We start from the raw sequence: 19,613 nt of genomic DNA, 5'->3' as shown, positions 1-19,613 counted from the left end.
GGCCTGGAGCACTAGCCAGAAAGAACTCTCCTATGTAAGGGATTAAGGGCAGGGGAGGCCTTGAGTAGCCAGACAGCCCAGACTACCTGGTAGGGGAGGGTCCAGCACTTTACTTAGACCTAACTTTGGGTCTCCATCACCATTTTCCATTATATAATTGGGACCCAGGCCTATCTATACACCTCATCCTTATTCCAGTTTGGAATAAATGAACTTTGTATAATACCGTCTTCATAACTCAGCTGGGATGGGGTTTTGTTACTCTGTTCAGACAGCAAGCTTCTTAAGAAGCAGGCAGCAAAGAGGCAACAACAGACAAGAACGACCGTAATAACAACCCTTATATCTGAATAGGGCTTTATAATGTGCACGGTGGTTCCACACAATCTGATACGGTCCTCATATCAAGCCTGTGGTGAGACGTCAGGCAGGGACAATCATCTCCCTGAAGCTAATGTATATTAGATACCAAACATTAACATGGGTTCTCTGGGTTGTGACCCAACTTTTATCTTCCTTTCGTCCATCTATATTTTTAAAATTTCCAATAATGTGAACACATAAGAATTGTAGGGTTTTATTTTGTTTTTGTTTTATTTTTAAAAGCCACAATGGTAGGAAAATCAGCAATTGGTGAAGCTAGAATGTCTAAGCTGCACAGAGCACTTGCATATTCTTTCTGTTGGGGACAAAAACCTCCTGAACACAGAGGGACATCAACCATTCAGTCTTCTGGGATAGGTTTTTTAAAAGTACTACAGCCAGTCCTACCTCCTCCTTCCCTCCTCCTCCTCCTCCTCCTCCTCCACCTCTTCTTCCTCCTCCACCTCTTCCTCTTCACTCTCTCTTTACCTCCTTCTCCTTTTCCCAGGCCATCTCCTGGTCAGAGTCCTTAAGAACAAAACTCAAATCTCAGCTCTGCCACCTCTTGTTACTATCGCTTAAGACAAGCCACTTCCAGCTTTGAGCCAGTTTCCTCCTCTGCAAAAATGGGGGTTATGGCCTCCCCACAGGGACTTAGCCACAGTAAGTGATGGCTCCTAAGAAGATGAATATTCCTAAAACTCTTCCACCTCTGCCCTTGGATCTAGCATATTTAGCTCCATAATGCTGCAAGGACAATGTGATGCTTACATGCCCAATTCCATTGTATAGAATGAAACTTGGAGCTCGGAGAAGGTAAGGGTCTTGCACCAGGTATCACTCGCCTAGAAGTGGTAGGGCTGGAGCCAGAACCCAAGGTGTGAGCCTGTTGTCCTCACCCTGCTAGCACACATGATTCATTATTCAAAGATTCTGCCTACCTACATCTTTTCTCTTGACATCTAATCAAATGTATTTTATTATCCACCTCACTTCTTTTTTGTCCCCTCCCCCATTTCCTACAGGCATTTATGTTTGAGTCTTCTCTAAGTATGGCCGTCACCAAGTGGGGGCTCAAGACCTCTAATTGTTTGGATGAGAATTACTACAAGTGCTGGGAACCTCTCAAGAGCCACTTCACTCCCAATTCCAGGAACCCAGCAGGACCTAACTGAGACTGAAGCAGTGCTATCATAATTGAGAATGGATTTGTCTGGTTTTGTTTAGAATATCATGCCTTCTGGCAGTATGGGGGAGGGGGTCGGTTAAAATGAGAACTTACTTTTTCACAGGCAAATAACTCAGACATTTGTAGAAATGTTTTTGGAAAGTTCTATGTCAGCTTAATTCCTCAATAAATACTTGACTGGTATTCTGTGGAAGTAGCAATTGGTCATAATCAGGTCGTGATGAGACATACCTATAGTGGCCAGGACTGGGGGCAGTCCATGAGATTGGCTCAAGATCAAGAGTCTTTTCACATGAGTTTGCCTGGATGCCCTTATTCCAGGAGCGCAAATCCAGGGTGTTTACCACAGACCACAAGGAAGGACAGGCCAACATAGGGACCATGAACTGAGGCTGAAGCCAAGGCCAAGGTCCCAGGCATAGGGAAGCACAGGGGGTCAGCAGAGCTCCAAACATCCAGTGTCTTCCTAAAACAGATGGGCAGCCAGAACAGCAGGCTAATTATGATAGTCACGTAGCAGCCAGTATAGTTGGTTGTGGACAAGAAGCCCAGCCACCAAGAGTGAGCATCATTCAGTGAGGAGACCAGCAGTCCTGTTTTTTCCACTGAAAACCCCATATCTCATGAAACCCTCAGGCCCGGTCAAACCAGAGTGGTTATTCCCCCTACTATTCATTCATTGATCATACCACTTGAGAGCCATTCAATGAGTCCTTGCTATGTGTCATCTACAGAGTGAGTCCCTGGGGGTGAGTGATTGAGAAGGAAGACAGAGTGAGTCCCTGGGGGTGAGTGATTGAGAAGGAAGAAGTCATCTCTCCCCTTAGTGAGCTCACAGTCTGGGGACACCAGAACCAAAGAAGATCAAGGTCCCAGCACAGAACCACAGCAAAAATGAGGCAGTGCGGTATACAAACACTATGCCCAACAGCTCCCTTCCTGTGGCCGGCATCCCTCCCAAGGACTGGGCTGTCCAAGGCTCTGGGGTGAGCTGATTAGGTTCTCTTGGAGAGAGAAAACAGGCAAATCAGAACAGAAAAGAATGGCAAGTGTATTTTTCACCACTCTAGTTCTATAGTTTTAGCACATTCTCTCCTCTGTGTTGCCCAAGTATCAATTTTGATATGCTGCTACTAAGTTTTTGTTTAACAACAGGTAGTGAGAGTCAGCTACGTACCAGGGCCTAGGAACCAGGGCTGCCAAATAAAACAAAAGATGCCCAGGTAAATTTGAATTTCAGATAAACCCTGAATAATTTTTAGTATAAGAGTGGACATGGAAACCTGTCTTTTTTTTAAGTTTATTTATTTATTGAGAGAGAGAGAAAGAGAGAGAATGAGCCTGGGAAGGGCAGAGAGAGACAAAGAGAGAGAATGAGCCTGGGAAGGGCAGAGACAAAGAGAGAGAATCTCAAGGAGGCTCCAGGCTGTCAGTGCGGAGCCCAATGCAGGGCTCAATCCCACAAATCATAAGATCATGACTTGAGCTGAAATCAAGAGTTGGATGCTTAACCGACTGAGCCACCCAGGTGCCCCAGAAACCTGTATTTTTATTTGATAAATCTGGCAACTCTATGAGGGATATGGTGGTCCAGGAGATACATATGGTTCTCGCCCTGACAGAGGTTACATTCTAAGAGGGAGACTGATGAAATAAACAAACAAAATAATTATAAATTGTGAAACATGCCAAAACAAAACAAACAGGAACTGAGATAGGAATAGCAGATGGGGAGGGGAGATCATTCTTTAAAAGAGATCTTCAGTGAAGAAATGACAGCCAAACCTAAAAGATAGGAAGAAGCAAATCATTGGAAGGGTAGGGTTGGGCTGGGGTGTGGTAGAGGGGAGGAGCATTCCGAAATAAAAGCCTGGTGGGTTCAAGGAACTAAAAGAAAAGCTAGTGTGGGGAGCCCAGGAGCAGGCCATTGCAATAGTCCAGGCAAAAGACAGCACTGTCCTGGACTAATGAGGTAGCAGCAGAGACAGAAGTGGATAAATTCCTGAGTGCTTTGGAGTAGACCTGAAAGACGGTGCTAGGGATCTGTATGCAAGGGGTGAGGGAAGGAGGAGTTGAGGACAGGGCCAAGATGATGGGTAGGCTTCTGGCAGTGATATCCCATGGTCTCAAACAGTAAGGTGGGTATCTTTGAGGGTGACAGAGGTCAGTGTGCCTTCCTGATGTTCCTTGTCTTTATATTAGACATTTTTATTAAAAATTAAACATTGTTGGGGCGCCTGGGTGGCTTGGTCGGTTAAGCGTCCGACTTCGGCTCAGGTCATGATCTCACAGTCCGTGAGTTCGAGCCCTGCATCGGGCTCTGTGCTGACAGCTCGGAGCCTGGAGCCTGTTTCAGATTCTGTGTCTCCCTCTCTCTCTGCTCCTCCCCTGTTCATGCTCTGTCTCTCTCTGTCTCAAAAATAAATAACGTTAAAAAAAAAAAAAGATTAAAAAAAAAAATTAAACATTGTTAATTAGCAAAGCAGTTAATAGCTTTAAATAAATTTTTGAAACTGACCACTATGGCAGAAGTTGCTAGTGGCCCACCTATATCCCACCTGCAAGAACCATCCAGTGCTGACCAGCCGCTTCTAGTTGCCTGCACCACATTGGCAACTCTGCCCGAGGACCAAACCAAAACCCAAAAAAACTGCTGGAATTGTGTGGCCCTAAGCACAGCCATCAACCAGTGACAAATGGGAATTCATGGATAAACACAACAGCTGTCTTGGCCCACACCTCTGAGGCCTGTGCTCAGCCCTGGCCCTTGCAACTTCCAGAAGAATTAAGCTCCACTGCCCATGGTGGCAAAGCCCAATAATGTACTTCTTATTAGCTTCCCTCCCCTCCTTTCCCCACTGTCCTGTGGTGCTTCCTGAGCTCTTCTCTCAGATGACCCAAACTAAGACAACCACTCAAATAGTTTATTCCCAAACTCCAGTCTTTCCAGAACGAACTCTTCTAACTCTGCTTTTAACCATGAACCCAGACTGTCATCTATTTCTGTTCACTCCATCACCAGTTTGGTGGCCAAGCCTCCCTAGAGCTGAAGAAACGTTCAGCATTTACATCCATCCAGTCCGAGCCCTTGTGCTTTATCTCCTCCACTTTATCTTGTTGGCAGCAACTCCTCAGCAAGAGACAATATTTCCCCCAGGCCAGGCTGTTCATGCTAATTAAAAAAAGATTTAGTTTCCTTCTGTTGTGCTTCAGATCAGCTAGAAAGATCTGTATCCTTTCCTTAACTCCCTATTCTCAAAAACACCTTCCTCTACCACACTCCTGAAGAAATATACCATCTCTTTACTGAGAAATAAAAATTCTTTAAAAAAAAAAAAAAGCACCCTGATTAGTTCTCCTCAAATCGCAGGAGGGTTTTCTGACTGATCCCCTTGGCATTATTATATATTTTCCTGTCTGAGAGGGTGAAATAGAAGCCAACCTTCCCTTTTTTTTTTCTTTTGGAGAAACTTCTCTCACAGAAGTCTCCACAGTAGCTTGGACAACAGCAATGGCTCAAGACCAGTGATTCTCAGTAGGGTTTTGTCTCCTCCAAGACATCTGACAAAGTCTAGAGACATTTTTGATTGTCACAACTAAGGAAAGTGCTACTGGCATCTAGCAGATAAAGGTTAGGGACATTGCTAAACATTCTGTAGTGCACATGACAGGCTCCCAGAACAAAGAATTAGCCAGGGCTGAATGTCAATGGTGCCAAGGTAGAGAAATCGTGCTGTAGCCACAGTGTTCCTCAACTTCAGCTGTATGCTGGATCTCCTGGCAGCTTCCAAAACTCCAAGTGCCCGGAGTATACTGCAGATCAACTAAGTTGGGAATAGTGAGGATAGAGCGCCAATGAATTTTGTTAAGTTATTTTTTGTTTTAAGTTTTATTTTCATTCCGATAAAGTTAACATACAGTGTTATATTAGTTTCAGGTATATGACAAAGTGATTCAACAATTCTATACATTGTGCTCATCATGATAAATGTGCTCTTACTCCCCCCACCCCATCACCTATTTCACCTCCTTCCCCCTGGTAACCATCAGTTTGTTCTCTATGGTTAAGAGTCTGTTTTTGAATTTGTCTTTTTAATTTTTTTATTTGTTCATTTGTTTGGTTTCTTAAATTCCACATAGGAGTGAAATCTTATGGGATTTGCCTTTCTCTGACTGACTTACTTCACTTAGCATTATACTCTCTAGCTCCCTCCATGTCATTGCAAATGGGAAGACTTCATTCCTTTTTATGGCTGAATAATATTTCATTTTGTATATACACTACATCTTCTTTATCCATTCATCTATCATTGGACACTAGGACTGCTTCTATATCTTGGCTATTGTAAATAATGCTGCAATAAACATAGGGGTGCATATATCCTTTCAAATTAGTGTTTTCTTATTTTTTAGGTAAATACCTAGTAGTGCAATTACTGGATCGTAGGGTAGTTCTATTTCTAACTTTTTGAGGAGCCTACATATTGTTTTCCTCACTGGTTGTACCAGTTTACATTCTCACCAACAGTGTACCAGGGTTCCTTTTTCTCTACAGCCTCACCAACACTTGTTTCTTGTGTTGTTGATTTTAGCCATTCTGACAGGTGTGAGGTGATATCTCATATTTGTATTTCCCTGATGATAAGTGATGTTGAGCATCTTTTCATGTGTCTATTGGCTATCTGGATATCTTATTTGGAGAGATGACTGTTCATGTCTTCTGTCCATTTCTTAATTGGATTATTTGTTTTTTGGGTGTTGACCTGTATCGGTTCTTTATATATTTTGGATACTAACCTTTTATCAGATAAGGCATTTGCAAATATCTTCTCCCATTCCATAGGTTGTCTTTTTTTTTTTAAGTGATTTTTGTTGTTGTTGTTTATTTATTTCTTTTTGAGAGATAGAGTGAGAGGAGAATCCCCAGCAGGCTCTGTGCTGTCAGCACAGATCCTGACATGGGGTTCGATCCCACAAACCATGAGAAAATGACCTGAGCCAAAATCAAGAGTCAGCTGAGCCACCCAAACACCCCTCCATAGGTTGTCTTAATTTTGTTGGTTGTTTCCTTTGCTGTGCAGAAGATTTTTTATTTTGATGTAGTCCCAATAGTTCATTTTTGCTTTTGTTTCCCTTGCCTCAGGAGACATTTCTAGAAAAATGGTGCTATAGCTGATGTCAAAGAAATTACCGCCTGTGCTCTCTTCTAGGATTTTTATGGTTTCAGGTCTCACATTTAGGTCCTTAATCCATTTTGAGTTTATATTTGTGCATGGTATAAGAAAGTGGTCCAGTTTCATTCTTTGGCATGTCCAATTTGTTGACAATGTCCAGCACCATTTGTTGAAGGGATTGTCTTTTTCCCATTGTATATTCTTACCCCCAAATGAGAATTTTTTTTTAAACTCCTCAAGCAATTCCAATGCACAGGCAAGGCTAAGGACCACTGTTTTGGAAACTACCTTAAGATTAGTATCTAAAACACCTTCTGGGGGCGCTTGGGTGGCTTGGTTGGTTAAGCGTCCGACTTCGGCTCAGGTCATGATCTCACGGTCCGTGAGTTCGAGCCCCACGTCGGGCTCTGTGCTGACCGCTCAGAGCCTGCAGCCTGTTTCAGATTCTGTGTCTCCCTCTCTCTCTGCCCCTCCCCTGTTCATGCTCTGTCTCTCTCTGTCTCAAAAATAAATAAACGTTAAAAAAAAAAAATTAAAAAAAATAAAACACCTTCTGTTTCCAACCTTAGATCCTGGTCTGAATCAGGGCTTCCTAGATTGAAAGGAAGAGAAGAATTAAGGTGAAAAATATCCCTAAATCTCCCAGTAAACAGAATAAGTCTTTGTGTCTGCTGATGTTTGTGCCACCTGCTGCCTGTCAGGCTTCCTGTGGAACCATACCTTGGGCCACTCGACTGACCAACCCTTAAACTTAGACTGCCATACCCCCACACCATCCCTTGTCAGCTTGAAGAAGCCAGCTGGTCATTGTCCCTGTTGCCTAACAGCAGTTAGAGGCCCTATTCCAGGGGGAGGAATGAGTAGGGAAAGGGTTACATTAGAAAAGGAGATAAGGGAACTTCAGGGAGGGAGGATGCAGCTACAAGTGCACAACTGAAGAAGAGGCAGTGGCAGTGGAGTTTGGGGAATAAAGAGGATAAGATAAACGTGTTCCAGACCTGACTGGGCTAGGTGCCATGTGTGGATTCTCACAGACTTTCTGATAAGGTCCCAATAAAAAGCCAGGGACAGAAATCCCCAGCGGCAACCCAGTTGGGAGCCCTCTCACTCTTGAGAGCTTTACACTTTCTCTCAATAAATTCTATTACTTTGCTCAAAAAAAAGGCGGGGGGAGGGCATGGGCTGTGTTGGAGGTATTACCCAGGAAGGAAAGGAGCCTTCAAATGCAGTGGTGAGAAGGGCCACTGACTCCCTCCAGAAAGAGTGAAATTTGGTACCCAGGTGGGACACAGGAAGAGTGTGGGAAAGAGAGGAGTTAGGAAACCTAAGGCCTAGATGTAAATTCTTTGTAAGTTAGAAGTTAATGTGTAGTTTCTGTTCCAGAGTGACAAAAAAGTTATCACTATGGATTTGAAAGAAGTTCTGTCTTGGAAAGATATCTTACTACTACTACTACTAAAAAAAAAAAAAAAAAAAAAAGGCTTGAGTGCTGACCTTTAAAGTTCTTCATTACATTTACTGATCAACTAGCCTTCAATTTCACATAACCAACTTTATATAACTTTATATAACTGCATCAAAAATCTGAGGCATGCCAGTGTAGTGCATAGTTAAGAGAACAGATGCTAGAACAAGACTGGGTTCAAATCCAGGCTCTACCACTTATGAGCTGTGTGATCCTGACCAAGTTACTTAACTTCTCTGAGCTGCTGTTTCCTCGACTGTAAAATGTAGATACTTCTTCATAAGGAATCCAAGACTCTGGACTCAAGACCATGCTGAATAAGTTTGAGCAAGTAACTTAACCTCTCTAAGCCTTCCCTTCCTCATTTGAATGAAGGAAATTACCTGTTTCACAAGGATTTGGTGGGGGTGAAATAAAACCATGCACTGAAGGCACCCACACTAATCTTGGCGCACGGTGAGCATAAGGAAATATTAGCAATTATTATTGTTAGTGGCTATTGTTGCTACTGTGACTCAGTGAATACTTATTCATTCCTGCCTCAATGAGGCTGTTGTGCCACGTACTGCAGGTGACACTGGAATGAGTAAGCCAAGGTCCTTGTCACTAAATAAACAAGCATATAGCTGATGATTCTAATGCAGTAAGTAACAGAAGCCCAAAGTGTAGAAAATTTAGAAGTACCACCTCCTTTTTGACATCTTCTAGGTTTTGAAACATGAAAACCTTATTAAAGCTCAATTTAAGATCTCAACAGTGCATATTAATAGCTCAATTAAAGTGAAAGTTAAGACAGAATCTACACTTTGATGTAAGTAGTTTGCATATGACTAGCTACAGAGCTTTTCCTGGAGGAATCTTAACTAATCATGTAGGCCTTTGGGACTCTAATTAGCCTATTCTCAGTTTTTTTAAATGCAAAATGATAGGGCGCCTGGCTGGCTCAGTCAGAAAAGCATGGACTCTAGATCTCAGGGTTGTGAGTTTGAGCCCCACGTTGGATGGAGAGGTTACTTACTTACAAATAAATAAACAAATTTAACAAATAAATCTGAAATGATATCAGAAACTTCGACACAACTCACCACAGCACTATCAACAGTGATATCTTGTAAAAACCAAATGTATGCAATTCTATACATTCCCTGGAAAAGAAATTTAACAGATGGGGCAGTTTTGCTCATTCACAAGCATTTACTACCTTTATTTTGGATCCTATGAATAAAATTAAAACCTGAAGGACAGGTGTAATTTATGATATGACTTCTCTTAATAAAAAGACATGGTATCAATTAAGAGTGCATTCAACTGTAAGAAAAAAAAAACCTGCAAAACTGAAAATCTAGCATTAGCTTAACAACTAGGACTTTATCGTATAAAAGAAGTCTGAGGTTGGCAGGTCAGGACATGAAGTGATCCTAGACCCAAGTTCATTCTGCTTTTCCGCTCCATTATTTTTGGCAAATTGTTTTATCTTCATTCCATTTCTAGGCCTCATATCCATGTTATTGGTCAGAGGAAAAGAAGAAAGCAAAAGGGGGAAGGAACAGAAAGGATTTCTCCTTGGGAAATTCCTTTTTATTTGGGAAAGGAAGCCCTCCCCTGCAGATCCTCCTTATGTCTTATGCACAGAACTGGGTCCCATGTCCACACTTAGAACAATCCCCAATTCATTCCCTGGAGCTGGGATCATGTACACCTTGCCTGAGAAAAAGGGAATTCCAGCAGCCTCCTGTACAAATTGGGGTTCTATCAAAAGGAAAGGAAGGCTATTGGGTGTTGGTGGGCAAGCTGGTGCCTGTCAGGGATACCTTCCTGTGGGAATCCAGCAAGAACAACACAGAAGGCATTGGGTTTGAACCTAACATCTTCACTCTCACAGCCACAAGAGACAAATCTGCGAATATTTGCTTTATACAGGAAATGCTCCAAACATCTGCCTGATTCCTCCAAATACATCCTTATTAATATGCCTTATCAAGTCTTCTGTTTGTATGAAGTACAAATAGTAGGTTGGTGAGCAACTGTTTCAATTATCCCAAGTCTCATTTTTCATCACAAACAGGTGACATGGACAATCAGAGCCAGTGTTCTTAATCAAAACCTAGCTTCCTGTTTTTGTGCCAGTACCATATTGTCTGGCAAAAAAACAGACACATGGATCAATGGAACAGAATAGAAAACCCAGAACTGGATACACAACTATATGGCCAACTAATCTTCAACAGAGTAGGAAAGAATAGCCAATGAAAAAAAAGACAGTCTCTTCAACAAATAAAATGTTGGGAAAACTGGACAGCAACATGGAAAAGAATGAAACTGGACCACTTTCTTACACCATTCAAAATGGATGACAGACCTAAATGTGAGACAGGAAACCATCAAAAGACTACAGGAGAACTCAGGCAGCAACCTCTTTGACCTCAGCTGGAGCAGCTTCTCACTAGACACGTCTCTGAAGGCAAGGGAAACAAAAGTAAAATGAACTATTGGGACCTCATCAAGATAAAAAACTTCTGCAAAGTGAAGAAAACAATCAACAAAAATAAAAGGCAGCCTACAGAATGGAAGATATTTGCAAATGACATATCTGATAAAGGGTTAGTATCCAAAATATATAAAGACCTTATCAAACTCCATACCTAAAAAAACAAATGATCCAGTGAAGAACTGGGCAAAAGACATGAATAGACATTTTCCAAAGAAGAAATCCCCACACCTATCAGAATGGCTAAAATTAACAACAAAAGAAACAAGTATTGGCAAGGATGTGGAGAAAGTAAGGGGAGCCCCCTTAACACTGCTGGTGGAAATGCAAACTGATGCAGCCACTCTGGAAAACAGTATGGAGGTTCCTCAAAAAGTTAAGAATAGAATTACCCTATGATTCAGTAATTGCACTACTAGGTAACCCAAAGGATACAAAAATACAGATTTGATGGGGTACATGCACCTCAATGTTTGTAGTAGCATTATCAACAATAGCCAAATTATGGAAAGAGTCCAAATGTCCATGCATCCATCAACTGATGAATGGATAAAGAAGACATGGGGTGTGTATGTGTATGTTTGTATGTAAGTATGTATGTATGTGTGTGTGTGTGTATATATATATGTACACACATATATATATATATATGAATATTAGTCAGCCATAAAAAGGAATGAAGTCTTGCCATTTGCAATGATGTCGATAGAGCTAACATGTATTATGCTAAGCGAAATAAGTCACTCAGAGAAAGACAAACACCGTATCATTTCAGTCATATGTGGAATTTAAGAAACAAAACATGAACATATGGGAAGGGGGAAAAAAAGAGAAACAAACCATAAGAGACTCTTAACTATAGAGAACAAACTGAGGTTTGATGGAGGGAGGTTGGGGGGCGGGATGGGCTAAATGGGTGATGGGTACAAAAGAGGGCACTTGTGATGAACACTGGGTATTGTATGTAAGTGATGAATCACTGAATTCTACACCTGAAACCAATATTGCACTGTAGGTTAACAAACTAGAACTTAAATAAAAATTTTAAAAGAAAAAGAAAAAAAGCATTAGATTTCTAATCCTCAAAATAGGATTTCTTGAAGAAACGGACAAATCATTTCTCCTGTCAAAATCTTTCCTATAGAATTAGGCTGTGAGACTAGCAGATCTTTAAAGATTTTTCTGGCTCTAACATTCTATATACCTGTGGATGTGCTAGAAAATCTAAAGGTGCAAGTGGCAGTCTCTACTCTTAAAGATGCCACCTCTTGAACCCTCCAGGCTGGGTTAGGTATTCTTTCTCAGTACTGGACTCCACACAGCGTCAGTCTTTATCCTGTCCAAAGAATGGTTAAAGATATGCCCTCTGGAGTCAGCCTGCCCAGATTTAAGTTCTGACTCAGCCCTTATTAGCTAGAGGACACAAGCAAATTAGTTAACCTCTCTAAATCCCTCTGCATCATGGGGAATTTTAAGGCATGCAGTGAGATGTGTAAAGCCCTAACTTTAACTTAGTGACTAGAACACAAGCAAAAGTTTAATTAAGTGTTGGCTGCTATAATTGTTTTTCTCCATTGTTCATTCCTCCAATAAGGAGCTGTATCTTTATTATATAAGTATCCTCAATGCTTAGTACATGACTGAGCTCAGTGATCAATTCAGAGGAGACCTGACAGCCAATGTCCTACTAGAATTCAGTAGACACAGGCTCCTTCACCCCTGTGGCTCCAGGAAACCAACCATCCCTAGAACCTGCAGACCAACAGCAGCTCATTCTCCTAGCAGCCTGCACCATGTCTCCTCCGAAAGGTCCTGATAGGACCAAACACTTCTGTGCCACCCCTTCTCTAGAGCATGATTTCGAAGGAGAAGCTGCCTATCCAGTTTCTAATAGATAGCTGCAGGGTAGTTGGCCACCCTTATCTGCATCTACCCTCATCCAAGTCACTTCATAAAAAAATAGTAACACTCAGGGTGCCTGGGTGGCTCAGTCAGTTAATTGTCCAACTCCTGGTTTCAGCTCAGGTCATAAATCTCTTGGTTTTGTGAGTTCAAGCCCTGCATTGGGCCTGCACTGTCAGTGTGGAGCCTGCTTGGGATTCTCCCTCTCCCTCTCTCTCTGCCCCTCCCCAACTCACACTGTCTGTGTCTCTCTCAGGATAAATAAATAAACTTCAAAAACACTTTTTTAAAATAGTAACACTCTTTGATGCTGTCTCCATCCTATATAAAGCATAAATAAAGCCCTCTCTAGCAAACTTTGTTTTCTTAAGTTATGAAAATAAGTAGAAAAAATGTGCTTACCTGTGCAGATGTAGTTTCAAGAGAAGTTCCTTCACCTTCTCCTCCTACTCACAACAATTTCATATCAGACAGGTACCCCCTGAGTCCCTCCTACATTGATTTCTGGAGCAGACTCAGCCAGTTGCCTCCTTCCTCATTTCCACTCCCCATTTTCTTTAGAGCCTAATTATCAAATAAGAGATGAATGATTTAAATGCAATTGATGATAGAAGTAAAGAATTGACTCAAAACTGCTAAGATAATACTCCTTGTAATTATGGAGGAAAAGAACTTGAATTCTTTTTTTTTTTTTAAGAACTTGAATTCTAATGGTAAGTTTGTTTGCTCCAGAAATCTCAGATGTTTCACCAGCAATATTCAAATGACTGGATGTCAGACTTTAGGTTGACTTTAATCTTTTAAATCCTGAAGCTTGGCGATGAGATCGATGCACACTGCACTTTCTTGGAATGTTGAAGGGTAGATGACAGGGATCAGTGTCCCTCCAGGCCACAGTGAATATCAGCAGAAGGGGAAATGGCAATAAACAAGGCAGCCAGAGGGGAGACTAGTAGAAGGATTACAATCATAACTGTTGGTATAAACGGATCCTCTAATAGAAACATGATAAGGGCGCCTGGGTGACACAGCTGGTTAGGTGTCCAACTTCAGCTCAGGTCATGATCTCATGGTTTATGAGTTTGGGCCCCGCACCAGGCTCTCTCCTGTCAGCACAGAGCTGCTTTGGATCCTCTGTCTCCCTCTCTCTATGCCCCTCTTCCGCTCACTCTCAAAAGTAAACATTAAAAAAAATTTTTTTAAGAAACATGATAAAATTCTATTTGTTCATACAAAGGTAGAAAGTAGCAGCAGACATTTTGAAAAGCTCGAATCTTTTAATATATTTATGGTATTTTATAATTTACTAATTTTCAAGCGCTGTCCGTATCTTTAAATCATGCATCTTTGATCAAAATAGTTTCTCGTACAGATCTCTAATATCCTCAATTACTTCATTAATGATCTTGAAGAATGTAGCAATAACCATTACTCTGTAGCTTCCCCAAAGTCACGAGAAGACTGTCAAGTGCCCACCAGGAATGAGAAAAAAGAAAAAGGAAAATAAATCAGGAAATGGACCCAAAGAGATTTGGATCAGAGCATGAATGTAATATTTTTCACCAGGCAGGGTCCATAATAAAGGGTAAAAAGACACAGTACTTAAACAAACCAGCCTGTTAGAGAAGCAATATTGTCCCAAAGAGAGGAAGGGATGATGTACACGGATATGGAATTATTAAGACTGGCTCCTCAAGCATGTGCATAAAGGGGAACTAATAGAGATAATATATTTAGACTTTCATAAAGCTTTCGACAAGTTCACATCCAAATGAGTCATCTTGGGATTAGTAGGAACTGCTTTGTTCTGCAGAGAGGACTTGTCTCAAAAATTGAAAATCATTTCTAGCCATAAGTCTTACAACAGCCTGATAACTGGTCAACCTCTAGCCTTTCTTGCCCTGAGATCCTCCTCCTCCAGAATCCAAAATGATCTTGCAGGGATGCAAATCCAATGAGGTTACTCCTGCTTAATACCTTCAGTGGCTCCCATTGCCATTAGGATGAAGCCCTTAACTGTGATAAAGGCCTTATGATCTGTTCTGGTTCCTTGTCATTTTTGGCTGCGCAGCATTTGAACCACTTTCTTATGTTTGGGAATTCCATATCTGCCTCACATTTTCAAGCTGAAGATGCCATATGCTTGCTTTTTCACCCTCCCCTGCAACAAGAAGTTTTTCAGGAGCAAGTGATAGGAAGATACAGGAACCTTGAGGAACTTTTTCTGGTGGCTGTGGCTGTAACAAGCTTTAGCTTTTGGGCCAACAGAGGCAGCAATACCAGTGTAGGCTCCTGTGCCCAGTGCTCACGGCCAGCCGCATCAGTCAGACACACGGTAACATTATAGCACTCAGATGAGGTAGCAATTGGTATTCTCAGCAGACCACTTCTGGGTGTGATTTGGGGCATTGTTTGTGGTAGTGAGAAATAGTTAGAAATTGATTAAACTCTTAAGAACACATTGCTCAATAATTCTCAATGTTAAAAAAAAAATGTTTTACAATCAGCAAAACTAAAAGGCAACCTATGGAATGGGAGAAGATATTTACAAATGACATATCCAATAAAGGGTTAGTATCCAAAATCTATAAAGAACTTATCAAACTCAACACACACAAAATGAATAATCCAATTTAAAAATGGGCAGAAGACATGAATAGACATTTTTTCCAAAGAAGACATCCTGATAGCCAACAGACACAATGAAAAGATGCTCAAAATCACTCATCAGGGGCGCCTGGGTGGCGCAGTCGGTTAAGCGTCCGACTTCAGCCAGGTCACGATCTTGCGGTCCGTGAGTTCGAGCCCCGCGTCAGGCTCTGGGCTGATGGCTCGGAGCCTGGAGCCTGTTTCCGATTCTGTGTCTCCCTCTCTCTCTGCCCCTCCCCCGTTCATGCTCTGTCTCTCTCTGTCCCCAAAAAAATAAATAAACGTTGAAAAAAAAAATTAAAAAAAAAATCACTCATCATCAGGAATATGTAAATCAAAACTATACAGCGAGGTATCACCTCACACCTATCAGAATGGAGAAAATCAAAAACACAAGTAACAATAGGTGTTGGTGAGGATGTGGAGAAAAAGGAATTGTTGCACTGTTGGTAGGAATGCAAACTGGTATACCCACTGTAGAAAACAGTATGACATTTCCTCAAAAGGTTAAAAATAGGGGGCACCTGGGTGGCTCAGTCAGTTAGGTGTCCGACTCTGCTCAGGTCATAATCTCACAGTTTGTGGGTTCAAGCCCTGAGTCAGGCTCTGTGCTGACAGCTCGGAGCCTGGAGCCTGCTTCAGATTCTGTGTCTCCCTCTCTCTCTGCTCTTCCCCCACTCATGCTGTGTCTGTCTCTCAAAAATAAAATAAAACATTAAAAAAAATTTTTTTAAGTTAAAAATAGAACTACCCTAAATACTAAATACTTTGTAAATAGTAACTCTTCAAACAATGAGTTTAATAACAATGTAAGTATTACTAGTATATCTATTTTAAAGATAAGAAAACTGAGTCACAGAGAATGTAAATACTTTCCAGGCCACTTCACAAGTGGCAGAGCAGGGATACAAATGCAAGGTCACGGAAGGGGACTACAAGTTCCAACCATCTAATCACAGTTGGTTCTCTTGGCAACCAACCCCAGCCATAGGTGTGGTCCGAAACTTGCCTCATTAACATAACAAAAGACACCTTTAACACAACTCTCAGAAAATCCCCAGGGTTTTAGAAGCTCTGTGACAGAAATGAGGACAATGACCAAATATGTATTTCTTATTATAAATCACAATATCACAGGATTTCACTTTAATCAGAAACTGACTATCTCCTGGTAATTTGGGGCTTCTTGTGCCTGGGAAACAGTGGACAAAAGGAAAAAAAAAGGTTTCCATATTGGCAGCACTAAATGACTTTCATTACAAGGAGCTAGGGTAGCTGCTACACAATGGGGGCCTAAAGGGATACATCTGGAATGCAGATTTACTAGTGCTTCTTGATGCTTCCATGTCCAGGGATAAATGTAAATAGGCAATTGCTTCAACAAAGGCCTGATGATACAGGAGTAACTAAGGTTCTGGCCTTGGCAGATAAAGGACCCAGTGACTCCTTCAAGCAAGCAATCTAGACGGTCTAAAGTGATAGCCAAGGAGGGAAAACCTAGAAAGTTTGGTGGAGGGAAATGACGAATGTCAGTTATGGCTTCAGACATTTCCACAGTGCAGGACTGAAACTTGTTCCACTAACCCTCCTATGCTGAGATTGGACCTAGCCACCACCCTGAATGACATGTTACAGATTAAAGTGCACCCAGATCCAAGCAGTGCATGGAGTGGATAAGGAAATCGTCTACTTCTTTTGCCTACCTCATTTCCTCTCGGCCAGTCTTTTTACTCCAATTGCTGCTGCAGCTCCTAGCTCCTGCAGGTGTGGAACTGTCAACAAGACACCTCAGCTGTGCAGCACATCACTTGCTTCCCGCCCTAGGTTTTCTTCCCCCTCCTGTGAGAAGCCTGTAAGCACCCTCAGCCATTCTGAGGCACACCCATACCTGGAAGTGAAAGGGAATTAACTGCGTGAGACAACTCTCAACCAACTCGGGGACCAGCTCATGGATACTCATTTTTCCCTTGTACACATTCTGTGTACGTTCCACAGGGCTCCTCAAGGTCCCTGGTGGAATTAAGCCTGCTACTCTGAGGCAACAGGCCAATCACACACACCTGATGGGCTGTCCTTCTACCCCTGCTTCACTCTTACCAGTCTCCTGCTTGTTCTTTCACATCACTCCCTAATATAACCTGCACATAAGCTTGTCTCTCAGGTTCTGTGTTTCTGAGTACCCCAGACTCATATAAGATTCAGATGAGAAGACTTGTGAATATGCTCTTAAAGTTAAAAAATATATACTAACGTAAATCAGCCCTAAATATACTAACGTAAATCAGCCCTAAAAAGCAAGCTCTTCCTGTAACACTTTCTTACTCTGCCTTCATAGGTCCAATTGTCACCCTACTGTTTCAAGACTGAACTATAAAGCATGTAGCTTTATTTTATTGAGCAATACTATGTTATCTCATTTCTATCTTCATGACCTTATGAGGAAGTAGGCATTACTATCTCCATGCTAGAGCTGGGGTAACAGGAGGCCTTGTATTCCAACTCAACTGTTCAGCTTGAGCTAGGGTTCTGACCCCAATCTAACCTTCAAAGCCCACGTGCTAAACCATTTTACTTCTTTTCCTCAGCGTGGCCTCTACTGTCTTCTTACCCTACAATGGCCCCCAATATAGCCATACTCAACACACCTTGCCCTTTAATGCTTCCGTTTTGCCCTATTAGCCCCTGTGATCTTCAGAGCCTTGATCAAATGCCATCTCCCTAGACAGAATTGTTTCTCCATGAGCTTCTATATCACTTTCCTGAATCCCTGTCATATCTGTTTTTACCACATTGATGTTACTGTTCTGTTGCATTTACCGCTGGGGCTGGAGCCAGACACGAGTTTAGATTATTAAGTAGTACTAGATATAATGAGCTCTCAAATAACAATAATGGAATAAAACAGTTGTCAGAGTGTACTCCTTATGCACAGGGCCTAAACTTGTCTTATTGACTGTTGTCTTCTGGGACCAGAGCACAATGCCTGGCTCATAGTAGACACTCATTTGCTGAATGACTGAATGCATTAACGTGAATTTGTTTCTTCATTAAACTGTGAACTCTTACAAAGTAGGGATAATACAATGTACAGCAAATATTTGTTGAATTAAGGTAATAGGAAGAAAGAGAAACTATTTAATGATTAATAGGAGATTTATTTAAACAATAATACATAGAGTCATCATTGCCAGACTTAATATGAAATGCTAAATGTTCGATCCAATTTTCCTTCCTGGATCAGTTTTTCTTTCCTATCCTGCAGAGATAGAAAACAAACAAACAAACAAACAAAATAAAAAACAAACAAAAAAAACTGCATTAGAAACAACACATTCTGACCCCTGTTCATTGAAACACTATTTACAACAGCCAAGATACAGAAACAACCTCAGTGTCCATCAATGGATGAATAAAGACATGGTATATGTATACAATGGAATACTATTCAGCCATAATAAAAAAAAAAAATGAATGAAATCTTGCAATTTCATAAGTACAAGCATATAGATACAGAGAACACACAGGTAGGTGACAGAGGCAGGAGGTGGGCAGTGGGCAAAATGGGTGAAGGGGATCAAAAGGTACAAACTTCCAATCACAAACTAAATAAGTCATGGGAATATAATGTACAGCATGGTGACTACAGTCAATAATACTATATTGAATATTTGAAAGTTGCTAAGAGAATTATTCTTAAGTCCTCATTATAAGAAAAAAGATTGTTTTTTGTAACTATGTATGGTGACAGATGTTAACTAGACTTACTCTGGTGACCATTTTGCAAAATATATAAACAAACAAAAAAGTACTAGAAAATACAAAAACAAACAAAAAAACAAAGTATTCTGGCAGAACCCACAGTACAACTCTGAAACAACACTTAAATACTCCAAAGCTAATTCCCATCCCACATTGTATAAGGGAAGAAGTAGCAGTCTGAAGAAATAAAGGGACAATGAAAAAACATTCCTATTGAAAAACATCTTATGTAGGGCACCTGGGTGGCTCAGTTGGTTAAGCATTTGACTTTTGGTTTTCGCTCAGGTCATGATCTTGCAGTTTGTGAGACCAAGCCCTATGTCAGGCTCTGTACTGACAGCGCTGAGCCTGCTTGGGATTCTCTCTCCCTCTCTCTCAATAAAGTAAAAATAAACATAAAAAAAAAAAAAATAGAGGGGCGCCTGGGTGGTTCAGTCCGTTAAGCGTCCGACTTCAGCTCAGGTCACGATCTCACAGCCCGTGAGTTCGAGCCCCGCGTCGGGCTCTGGGCTGATGGCTCAGAGCCTGGAGCCTGCTTCTGATTCTGTGTCTCCCTCTCTGTCTGCCCCTCCCCCGGTCATGCTCTGTCTCTCTCTGTCTCAAAAATAAATAAACGTTAAAAAA

At 41.5% G+C, this 19,613-nt stretch overlaps 2 protein-coding genes across 6 annotated transcripts in view; one reads left to right on the top strand and one right to left on the bottom strand.

Annotated features, from left to right (window-relative positions):
• HGD (homogentisate 1,2-dioxygenase) overlaps nt 1–1,735 on the top strand; it is a 47,928-nt gene extending 46,193 nt beyond the window's left edge. The window contains exon 14 of the mRNA XM_006936082.4: nt 1,389–1,735. Coding sequence (XP_006936144.2) covers nt 1,389–1,538 — 150 coding nt within the window. The 3' untranslated portion in view covers nt 1,539–1,735. The remainder of the gene's footprint in view (nt 1–1,388) is intronic.
• The window catches only part of NDUFB4 (NADH:ubiquinone oxidoreductase subunit B4), a 62,956-nt gene that overhangs the window by 37,047 nt on the left and 6,296 nt on the right, over nt 1–19,613 (bottom strand). For 4 of the 5 annotated variants that reach the window (XR_006585088.1, XR_006585090.1, XR_006585089.1 and 1 more), the window contains exons 3-4: nt 16,934–17,118; nt 12,984–13,145 (exon numbers count right to left, since the gene is read on the bottom strand). Coding sequence is in view for 1 of the 5 variants with exons in the window: in XM_011285932.4 (XP_011284234.1) it covers nt 18,424–18,486 (63 nt within the window). In the remaining 4 variants the exon portion in view is untranslated. Of the gene's footprint in view, nt 1–12,983; nt 13,146–16,933; nt 17,119–18,364; nt 18,487–19,613 lie in introns of those variants that run through there. The other variant, XM_011285932.4, reaches the window with a different exon arrangement.

Source organism: Felis catus, chromosome C2, assembly GCF_018350175.1.
Source record: "Felis catus isolate Fca126 chromosome C2, F.catus_Fca126_mat1.0, whole genome shotgun sequence".
NCBI lineage: Eukaryota > Metazoa > Chordata > Mammalia > Carnivora > Felidae > Felis > Felis catus.
This window is presented reverse-complemented; position numbering and strand designations above follow the sequence as displayed.